The sequence below is a fragment of the Cicer arietinum genome, chromosome 3, assembly GCF_000331145.2.
Source record: "Cicer arietinum cultivar CDC Frontier isolate Library 1 chromosome 3, Cicar.CDCFrontier_v2.0, whole genome shotgun sequence".
Classification (NCBI taxonomy): domain Eukaryota; kingdom Viridiplantae; phylum Streptophyta; class Magnoliopsida; order Fabales; family Fabaceae; genus Cicer; species Cicer arietinum.
Window position 1 is genome coordinate 3,204,661 of NC_021162.2, and position 11,863 is coordinate 3,216,523.

Sequence of the window (11,863 nt, forward strand, 5' to 3'; positions counted from 1 at the left end):
ACAGTCAGCAAAAGAACATTGATTACACTGAGATATTTTCTCTACTGGCCATGTTAGAAGCTATTCATATTCTAATTTCTTTTGCTGCAAATAATAACATTACATTATTTCAAATGGATGTTAAAGGTGCTTTTCTAAATGGTTATATAAGTGAAGAAGTTTATGTTAAACAACCCCCAGGTTTTGAAAGTTATGATTTTCCAAATCATGTTCTTAAAATTAAGAAATCTTTGTATGGTCTAAAACAAGCACCTAGGGCATGATATGATAGACTCAAATTTATGTTGATGATATTATTTTTGGATCTACTAATGACACTCTTTGTCAAGAATTTTCAAAATTGATGCAGTTTGAATTTCAAATAAGTATGATGGGAGAACTTAAGTTCTTCTTAGGGATACAAATTCAGCAAAATAAAAAGGGTATATACATTCATCAAATTAAATATACAAAAGAGTTGCTTAGTAAGTTTAAGATGAGTGATTGCAAACCTATGGCTTCACCAATGCACCCTACTTATTCACATGAAAAATATGATTTAGTCAAAAAAAACTTGACCAAAAAGCAAAACTATAGAGGAATGATAGGATCCCTACTTTACCTTACCGCTTCCAGACCTGATATCATATTTAATGTGCAAGATTTCAAGTTAATCCTAGTGAATCACATTTAATTGTTCTTAAGAGAATACGTAGATACCTAAAAGGAATTACCAACATTACCTTGTTCTACAAGAAATCTACTAAGTACAAATCTAGTGGATATTGTGATTCTGATTATGCTGAGATAAATTTTAGAGAAAGATCACTAGGGGAAACTAAGCATTTTTAGGTGACAACTTAATATCTTGGTCAAGTAAGAGATAAAACACAATTGCAATGTCAATAACAGAGGATGAATACGTTTCAACAACTTCCTGCAGTTCTCAACTACTTTGGATGAAGCATCAACTTAGAAACTACAATTTGGGGTTGTCATGTTGTTACGGGAAGACTTGACTTGTAAGGTCAAGGTGGTTAGTACCTCAAAATTTTAGGGTTGTCAGACTGTTTGGGAAGACTTGGCTTGTACGATCAAGGTGGTTAGTTCCTCAAAAGTCTAGGGTTGTCAGGCGGTTTGGGAAGATTGGATTGGAGGCTCAGGTGTTTTGTAATTCAAGGTATTTGAATTATTTGATTAAAGCCTTTTGAATGAAGGGACTAGATGTAACCAAGTAAGTGGTGAGCCAAGATAAAGCTAAGTGTGAAATTATTTATGCTTTCGTTGTTTGCTGCTTCTGAATCCGGTTGCTTCTTATCTGAGTAATTCATAAAAATCAACCAACCTTCACCAAATAACCAAAAAGTTATCAACTTTAGCAAACACAATTCAATCCCCCTTCTCGTGTTTGCACCTTACTATAAGGACTAAATTGAAGCCTTAATTTAATATATAAATAGATACTCAAGGTTGAAGAAGAAGAAGAAGAAGAAGAAGATGATCATCATCATCATCAAAAAAATCATAAAAGAGTTGAAGAACTCAAACTCAAAATTGCAAATTCATCTAATTATTCGAAGATAAAGAAGAAGAAGAAGAAGAAGAAGAAGAAGAAGAAGAAGAAGAAGAAGAAGAAGAAGAAGAAGAAGAAGAAGAAGAAGAAGAAGAAGAAGAAGAAGAAGAAGAAGAAGAAGAAGAAGAAGAAGAAGAAGAAGAAGAAGAAGAAGAAGAAGAAGAAGAAGAAGAAGAAGAAGAAGAAGAAGAAGAAGAAGAAGAAGAAGAAGAAGAAGAAAAAGAAAAAGAAAATGATGATCATCATCATCATCAAAAAAATCATAAAAGAGTTGAAGAACTCAAACTCAAAATTGCAAATTCATATTAGAGTTCCAAGAGAGAAACACTTGTTCGAATGATAAATATTTTCTAATTATTTTTCTTATAGTGTGATAGTCATTGTTATAATCAGCTTCTTAGAAGCAACTATTTAAGTTCCAAACCTTTGTATTCGAACCCGATATTGGTATTCATGTGCTTTTAACAATCTGGGGTTGCCATATTTGGTGGAGAAGACTTGACTTGTGAATTCAAGGTATGCGTGCTCGTTAGAAGTCTATGGTTGTTAGGCTATTTGAGAAAATTGGCTTGGAAAATCAGCTGCTTTGTAATTCAAATTGTTGAATTAGTGGATTAAATCCTTTTGAGTTAAGGGACTGTATGTAGCCAAGTTAGCTATGAAACAAGATAAATTACTTGTGTCACTTTATTCCTACACTCCTTAGTTTTGTTATAGTTTCTACTCCAAGAAAATCTTCAAGTCTAAACCAATTTAATCAAATAATGAAAAGATTATCAACTTAGCCAAACACAATTCAACCATCTTCTCGTGTTTTCACGTTTAGGTCGTTGAACCTTTTCTAGTACCTCTTTGAGGAAGAGAGGGTTGCGCCACTATTAGATTGATTTATATCAGTTCTTGTTTGTGTCTAATTTGACAGAAAGTATGTTTATAGGATTCTTATTCTTATTGAGAGGATGTTACATATTCAATCCTATATGAGTTCAAGTGTATGAAAATACTTTGACTGATTTACATCAATTCTAATAATCTCTACTAAGATGATTTTTCATTCATGCTTTTTGATGTGTTCGTGGCTCTTCTAGAACAACCCTTTTTTTTTCTTTAGTTTTCTCTTCTTTATTGACAAAACCATTTCATCTTAAATACAAGGAGAAAGTTTTCGTTGAGATATTTCTATTAGAGGTAGTTTAAGATCAAGCATGTGTACTTCATTTGTAGTAAGACAACCTTTATCTTTATGAGTTTATGCAATTTTACCATTGAAGATAAATCTATTTGTTGAGCTCAGAACAAACTCCTAAAAATGAATCCTTGAGAGGGTACGAGATCATATGATAGAACAATCAGAGTATTGTCGTACAAATCATCAAAACAAGCAGATTATGGATGATCATCAGAGGATGTGCACAAACAAAGAATACAGTGATCATAGGGTGACTTGCAGATCATCAGATCATTAACTCTTGTTAGATTGTTGACTTTTCCAAAGGGATTGACTTTTTCATAGCATTGACTTTACCAATGGCATTGACTTTATTAGAGGATACATAAAAGTTTAGAGTCATACAATCAGACGCTTGATGATTTTATCAGATGCAAAGGTAGTAACTTGCTCGTCATGTTTGTCACAAGCAGATACAGAAGAATTATTGTTACACTTGTTAGAGGCAGAAAAATTCTTTTTACGCTTGTTAGAGATAGATGCAGATTAATTCTTGTTACGTTTATGTATCTGAGATTGAGGAACAAAATCTAGTTAAGTTTATCAATGGCAACTAAGGTACTACATTGCTGTCATCCTAGAGTCAATTGAAGTTGGCGACTATAAGGATGCATATCACCAGACTTACGCTTTCAAGTTGAAATGAAGTTTTGGTTTCATTTGCCTTCGTCCAATCATTAGAAGATATAGCTTATATTGCCGCACATACTTTGTTGCACTTGTTTTTGCAGTATTTTTTTTGCTTTATTATATCTTGCTCTATTTGAATATATTTTACATATTTTTTTAATATAAGACTTGTCTTTAATCTGCACACTTACATATACAGTTAGGGGATAATTTTTTATTTATTTGTTTGTATTTGGTAACATTAAAACATCAACCAAAGAATTGTATTTTAAAACACTTTGGCAATAACAACCTATTGGTTTTCAATCAGCCTCATCTTGTTGTAAAGATACCTTGAAATAGGCTTACCACTCTCTCTAGCAACGACCCCTTGGGTTGGGCCATTTCATTTGAGGATCCAATTCCAAAGGTTTTTTTTGGGTCTCAGAACTTAGGTGGATGAGAGGTATGTTTGTTTGGGAGAAGGATTTAGGTGTCAATTTGGAAACGGTTCTAAACGGGTTCACTCTCTCGTTTGCGATGATTACTGGTCTTGGAAGCCTGATACCAAAGGGTTTACTCGGTTACACCGATTTACTCTTTGCTTTTGGCAGCCTCTCAAGTTTGGCGAGATCACTTAAAATAGTATGTCCAGATCTTGGAAAAAGCATGGAAAATAGCCTTTATGATGTAATTGTTTTCTCCTGGAAATTAATTCTAGATAGGGTTCTGAATTGTCAAAATCTTTTCAAGCGGTGGATAATTGTTGAGACTAGTGGGTTAGAAGGAAGTTTGATTGAACAACAATGACCTTGAATTATTTTAATGATATCTAAAATCATTAGAAACAATTTATTATTGTATTTGCTATGAGCATTGCGAAACCTAAAATGGTTTGAGAGAAAATCCTATAAACACTTTTGTGTGAAAGTTAGACAGAAAATCATCTTAAACAATTTTGTAACTTGACCTAGTAGTGGCTAACTCCCTCAATAGCTTGACTGCACTAAGCTCGAAGGTTGAGAAGACTTAAACACAATCAAGTTGACTAGAACGTGTTTAGTGAAGTTGTGATACAATTGGTGAATAGTTGATTAAATCCTTATGTGAGAAGGGAATGAGCGTAGCTATCGTTTTGGTGGTGATCCAAGATAATTTGGTTTGTGTATCGCTTTTCAAACATTACTAGTATTTAATTCATTTTTAATAATTTTTTTGAAACAAAACACAATTTAAACCCCCATTTTCTTGTGTTTTTCTCTCTACATATGATCTTAAAGCTTGGTCTCATGGCTGAGCACTTAATCGTGTTTGAGTAAATATATTTTTATTAGGACTAACTCTTATGAAGAAGCTATAGGTGGAAATGTGAACATGCCTCATTTGTTTGACGAGGAGAGATTTGAATACTAGAAAGTTCGGTTGAGAAATTACTACATCTCACAAGATCCTGAACTTTGGGACATATTCAAAGACGACTATGAAGCTCCTAAAGATTATGCTGGTGTTGAAATATCCAAAAAGGAACTTAACGTTGATCAAAAGAAAAAAAATACAAGATCCATCATAAAACCATAACTTTTATTATGAATTCGAAAAATGCAGCAATAAGGAAGCAGAAAAAAAAAATTTCTTCGATGCCTTAGTCCTCAACTATGAAGAAAATAAACAAGTGCAAAACGCTAACGCAAATCTACTTGTCAAGAAGTATGAATGATAGTCTTTGTGCTAAAGGATATCCAAAAGATTTACATGAGATTGAAGTGGTTGAAGATGAACTAAAAAGGAAATAAAAGTCCTTGGCTCTCAAATCCAAAGGAAACGAAGCAAACTTCAAGGCTCAACAAGCTAAGGAGGACTCATAGGGAAGAGAATCAAAAGATCAGAGTCAACACTCAAATGACGAAAAACTATCATTCATTTCAAAGAAAACTCAAAGCATGTGGAACAACAGGAAGGAATCATTTCCCAAAAAGGATTTTAGGCGATCCATAAATAGAAGAGAAAGTAAAGAAAAGAAGAAAATCATTTGCTATGAATGCCAAGAACCACGGAATTTCAAATATGAGTGTCCTAAGCTTGAGATGGGAAACTTACAAAGAAAAGACTTCAATATAAAGAAGAAGAGTTTAATGGTTATTTGAGATGACTCTGATGAATCCTCTAATGAAGATGAAGAAAATGCTAACATGGTTCTGATAACAAATGCTTATTCTGCCTTTGACAATAAATTTGTTGATGATGAAATTGAGGTATTATATGATCTATCTCGCAACGGAATTTTAATTATGTTAAATGAGTTTCTGAACAAGAATCACAATGTTTCCTCAACACACAAAAACCTTAGAAAAGCTCCTTCCACCTTAACAAACAAGTACAATTCCCTTAAAAACGATTTTGAAAACATACAAAAATACAATCTAACTTTAAAGGATTATATCTCAAAAACATCATAAGTAAGAACTTATAATTTTGTTAAGTATTAAAAAAACATTTCAAGATTTTCTATAGAATGACATAGGCATAAGCAAACAAGTTTCAATGATATATGGTGTTAACATAAACAACATAAAATGTATTAGCTTTGAGGAACCAGTGGATACCCCAAAGTTTAACTTATTTGAAATCTCTTGCGTATATTGCTTAAAAAAAGGTCATGACATAATTACTAGCCCTATGTTGAAAACATGGAAAGACGAGACACCTTTCAGAACTAACAAACCCAAACTCAATCAAATGTGGACACCTAACAACAAAACAATCTAAATTGCAGATATCCTTAGTTGAAACAACAATCATGGTGTCGGGATAATGGATGTTCACGACATATGACTGGAGAAAATTACATGTTCCAAAAACTAACCTTCAAGGAAAGAGGAAATATCATAATGTGTGGCACAATAGGTAATGTTTATCTTCCTTCTATTAAAAATGTTCAAGTAATAAAAATACTAATGCATAAATTATTGAACATAAGTTAATTAAGTGACAATGATTATAATATTGTGTTCAATTAAAATTCATGTAACACGATTATTCAAACAGATGAATCTATACTTTTTACGGGTTAGAGGAAAAACAATATTTACAAAATAAAGTTATCAAATTTGAAAAAACAAGAAGTAAAGTGTGTCATGTTAGTGAATAATGAACAACTGGTCTAGCACAAGAGGTCGAGACATGCCAACTTGAGATTAATCTCAAAATTGAAAAGACTTGACCTAGTTAGAGGATTGCCAAATCTATGATTTGAGTCAAATGTTCTTTGTGAGGCATGTTAAAAAGGGAAACCTACTAAATCATCATTTGCTTCAAATAATGTTGTTTCCATTTCTAGACGACTTCAACTTTTACACATTGATTTATTTGGTCCAATAAAAACTACCTATGTTAGTGCTAAAAAGAATGGACTCGTTATTGTTGATGACTATTCTAGGTGGACATGGGTAAAGTTTCTTAGACACAAGGATGAGTCACATAAAGATTTGAGTACCTTTTTCAAACAAGTGCTAAATGAAAAATGTTTTTGTATTGCAACTATTTGTAGTGATCATGGTGGTGAATTTGAAAATAAACCTTTTGAAAACTTGTGTGAAGAGAACGAAATTCTACACAATTTTTTCTCTCCCAAAACACCTTAAGACAAAGACATCTGGAATTACTTGATAATACAAAGACAAGTAATTAGGAACGATCCACAAGTCAGAGTCATCAGGAATCTAAACATGAATGGAAATGAAAATTTTCGCATCCAATTACCGTTGATGAATGCAAATGTGTCCTAGATCGTCTCCCTCCAATGACTACAATCTACATCTGATCGTCTTCTTGTAATGAATTAAACAAGAGCTAGTTTGTCTTCCATTGATGAATTCAAAAAGCGTTTGTTCTTCTGCCTCTGATGAATTCAAAAAATGTATGTTCATCTGCCTCTGATAAGTGTGGCAAGCAAGTGATTACTTATGCCTCTATTAATCACATTAAGCACCTGGATGTCTCACTTTGAGTTAATTTGTATCATCTACTAAAAGTCAATATTATGAAGAAGTCAAAAATTTGTGAAAGTCAATGATCTGATAAAGTCATTACTCTTAGAAAACAAAGCTTTGCACATCCTCTGATGAACATCCTGAATCTACTACTTGTCTGAAAGTACTTAAGACATGATTTGATCATAGTATCCTTTACTTCCATGTTCTCATACCAAGATACGCATAATAATTCATAGGGATATATATGGATACATATCAAAGACTAATTTGCCTTAAATGATAATTGAAGATTTTCAACGGTAATATTATCAACGGACACTTCATTTCTCTATTTAAGAAGAACTTACTCAGTCCATTAGATGTGTGAGAGTGTGAGACAGAAAATGAAAAAGACTAGGGGTTAAGAAGAAAATCTGAAAAAGCCAAGAACACATCAACAGAAAATAATAAATGAAATATCCTCTCAATAGAAAGTTTTTATAGTTTATGTAAATAAGTCAAAGTGTTGTCACACACTTGTACTGATATAGGACTCAATATGTAACATCCTCTCAATGAAAGTTAGAATCCTAGAAACAAATTGTGCCAAATCAGACACAAACTAAAACTGGTGTAAATTAGCCCGATAGTGGCAACAATCCACTCACCCCTAAGAGGTACCTGAAAAGGTACAACGACTCTCATGAACCTCAACAGTAGGATGTCAGAAAGTTGAAGAAGGTTCTAAGGACAACAACCTGGAGATGCTAGAGAAAAATACTCAAATCTTGAAGAGGCTGAGTAAAAAATACTTGTATGTTATTTTTGAAAATAGTAGATTAAATCCTCGACTTTACTGAGGCAAAATATCTCTCTGAAGGGAGGACTAGATGTAGCAATAGTTTGTTGTAAACTAGTACAAAATATTTGTGTCTCCTTCATCCTCTTCTATTTTGTAGTTCTTTATGGTTCAACCTTACTATTCTTAAACTTCTTTTAAAAGTAAATTGAATGTTTTAGTAAAGATATGTTTTTGTAAAGAAATCAAAGTAGCTTTTGGAAATGTCAAACATAATTCAAATCGCTCTTTCTCGTTCAACTCCTTCTCTCTTTACCTTACATTTTTTTCTTCTAATTTTGTTTTCTTCAACAAATAAATAAAAAGAAGTAAATATGATTTATAAGGGCAATTGAGTGGTAGGGTTTTTCAAAATTACCCTTAGTCAAATATAGCAATTTATCTAAGGTCTTGTTTTTAGTTGTTGGGCTGCTTTGGAATTGGGCTTAGAATGCTTTTTAGTCCCTCTGGTTCTATCTTAAATCATTTAATGGTTCACTACTAAACCCAACCAAATTACAACACAATAATTTTATATTTTTACTCTAAACTTTAAGTAAGCCACTCTACTTATAGTACTTATAGTTTTTAATCATATACATATAATCTTGGATAAATAACACAACTACTTATTTTTAAATAATAGACTTAAAAAAAAATTAATAATAATAATAATAATTCATAGAAATCAGGGGTGTTACACAAACATATATAATACTTCATTTATTTCAGTTTCAGAAACTTATGACATTATGAAAACACACAAGTTTTTATTTAGGTAGAGTATGGTAGCTCAGTGAAATCCAACAGAACATGAACATGTTGAATTCACAACTTAAAAGGCTCCAAGGAAGAGTGTCCATCAAGTCCTTTTGCAAAATAATGACCATAGAAATCTTTTATTGTAATGTCTTTGTAGATTGGTGGATTTTCTGCTGAAGTGAGTTCCTTAATAGGACCATAAATCTTTAAATCACTTTCATTTGGGTCATGAACATTCAAAAAGGAACTTGCTACAGAAATTCTTGGGCCTACCTTTTGGGATAAGACTCTATGATAAACACTTACAAATTTGTCATTTGAGACAAGCTGCAATAATATACAAGAAATTGGATTATATACAAGAAATTGGTAAGATAATTGTGTAAGTCAGAAATGTGATAGTATGAAAAATACAATGCTCCAGTCATTTATTCAAGAGGTCTGTTAACTTTTCATCAACTACTTGCTTTCATTTTTATTTATTTTTATAAAGTCTAATTAAAAATATTTAACTTTTTATTTTTAAGGTTAAATATATTTTTAGTCTCTACAAAATTATAATTTTTTAAGTTTAATCTCTAAATTTTTTTTTCTCACTTTTAATCCCTATTTTAATATAAAGACTTGTTTTAAGGGCTAAAAATATAAATTATTAAAAATAAAGACCGAAAATAAAAAATAAAAATAAATAGTCTAAAAAGTTCAGAATGACTAGTCTATTTCCAATGCTACATATTTAATAAATATAAAAAATTCACTTGACTCAAAAATATATAAAATTTGTTGAAGAAAATGTTTTATAAAGATATAAAGAGAAAAAATTGTCTAATAATATCTTGATTTTTTAAAGTACTAAAGTTTTGAAATACAATCAATATATATTTACCTGTAGAAGATCACCTATGTTTACAACAAGAGCTCCATGTAGAGCAGGAACATTGACCCATTTACCCTCATGAAGAACTTGAAGGCCACCAAGTTGATCTTGTAGAAGCAATGTGAAGAAATTAGCATCAGTATGTGTGGTAGCTCCCACAGTTAATTCAGGTTCAGGGCATGGTGGATAGCAATGACCCATTATAAATATTCTTCTATCACTAGGATTCAAATCATTGAGGTAAGAAGGATTAAGTCCTAGTGCCTCAGACAACAACTCAGCCATAAAGGAACCCAATTGTCTTATATTGTGTAAAAATTCAACCACAATATCTCTGAAATAATTAATTCAATCAAATTATCAGTGATTAAAATATTTCAAATCTATAATTCATAAATCAATGTCTCTATTAGAGCTGTTAATTTGACAAGCCTCATAATTATTGGGTACAGACCACACGTTGGAGGGGACAAAAAAATTTATAATTTAAAAGGCCCCAAAAAGAAAGTCGCAGCCCCTAAAATTTTGTTGGCTAGTGGGCCTATAGACCCACGTTTTCAAAAAAAATCAATTTTTCTTTTTTAAAATTTTGACAATTTTTTTTATTTTTTCAAGAAATAATTTTTTTCACCGATAAAAAATGTCGATTTTTTTCGAATTTTATTTTATTCGAGAAAAAAAAATTAATTTTTTTCGAGAATTTTTTATTTATTTTTCTTACAGAATTTTTTGAGAAAAAAAAATATATTTTAATTTTTTTCAAAAAAAATAAATTTCGAAAGTTTTTCAAGAAAAAATCTCAAAATTATCAAAATATTGTGGGATATAAGCCCCCTCTCTTAAGCCCCATGAAATAATGGGCCGAGACTTTAAAAAAATTATTTTGACAGGAGCCTAATATTAAGGATTTAATAAAATAAAAAAAATAAAAGGCCTAGTAGTTTGGAGGTTTTTTTGACGGCTCTAGGATATATATACAATGAAATCTTACTTACCTGCATATTTCTGGTACTTTCTCTGATTTGAGTGATTCAGGACCAACAACAATATCAAGTGTATCTCTCCAATCAGCTGGATTTCCGCTAAAAAGAGACATATTAGAGAAATATGTAACTCCTTTCTTTATTAAATCACGTGAGTAATATGGTTTTTTCAAATCCTCATCTTGTTCATGAAACTTAAGAGTTCCATCAATCATTTCATCCAAGACAGAAACAGGAATTCCATGATTAATCACTTGGAAAAATCCCCACTCCTTACATGCAGTTCGAATTTGGTTAAGAATTTCCACACGAAGAGCAGGATCGTTGTTTCTGTTTTTGAGGTCAATAACGGGAACACTTAACTTTGTGTTACCATTAGAGTTTTCAGTAATGTTTAATTCTTCAGAATAGAACATGCGTGGAATCTTTGTCACACCACGTCGTACAAGACCCAATACACCAGCTTTTGTTTCATCAAAAGCTTTCAGTTCAGCTAATTTATCATATGTAGAATCAATGTTTTCATGCAACAAATTTCCGGATTTGATCTCCATATCAATCAAGCAGGGTATAAAATTTGAAAGCAAGGAAGATGACTTTGTTTTTCCACACATAAGGTCATAAAATAGATGTCATTATATAGTATAACTGTTTATCTTATTTATTTTTATTATATAATATAATATGTTATTTTAATTTGTTTGTTTTACCTTTATTGTGTATACATTCTAAATATATATATATATATATATATAGACAATTTGAATTGTGAAAAGATTGAGATATTAGTAATTAGTATAACTGTTATTATATATATATAGTCAATTGAATCTCACAATTTATGAGTTACTTAAACACATTAAGTATTATTTTCAACAAGTATTATATTAAATATATTTTATATTTAATATTTGTAATAAATCAAAAAGTAGTTTACTTAGGTAATAGTATTTTATTTTTATTTACTATTGGAAAGTTCTTAAACTTTGTGTTTCAATTGACTAAAATGAAATTCTAGAAGTAATTTTTTTGGGTTATGTTTA

At 31.1% G+C, this 11,863-nt stretch overlaps 1 protein-coding gene across 1 annotated transcript; it reads right to left on the minus strand.

Moving 5' to 3' along the window:
- Positions 1-8,901: 8,901 nt before the first annotated feature.
- LOC101501042 (deacetoxyvindoline 4-hydroxylase-like) lies at positions 8,902-11,374 on the minus strand. Its single transcript, XM_004515167.3, has 3 exons — positions 10,833-11,374; positions 9,847-10,171; positions 8,902-9,287 (listed from the first exon to the last, which is right to left on the minus strand). Exons 1-3 carry the CDS (start codon positions 11,372-11,374, stop codon positions 9,027-9,029), a joined length of 1,128 nt encoding a protein of 375 aa, XP_004515224.3. The 3' UTR covers positions 8,902-9,026.
- Between the last annotated feature and the right edge of the window lie 489 nt (positions 11,375-11,863).

Excerpts from the sequence above, each read along its gene's own strand:
- LOC101501042 (XM_004515167.3), bottom strand. The coding sequence starts at position 11,374 with ATGGAGATCAAATCCGGAAATTTGTTGCATGAAAACATTGATTCTACA. Across the intron at positions 10,172-10,832 it reads AAAGTACCAGAAATATGCAG|AGATATTGTGGTTGAATTTT; the intron begins GTAAGTAAGATT and ends TAATTATTTCAG. Across the intron at positions 9,288-9,846 it reads ACATAGGTGATCTTCTACAG|CTTGTCTCAAATGACAAATT; the intron begins GTAAATATATAT and ends ATATTATTGCAG.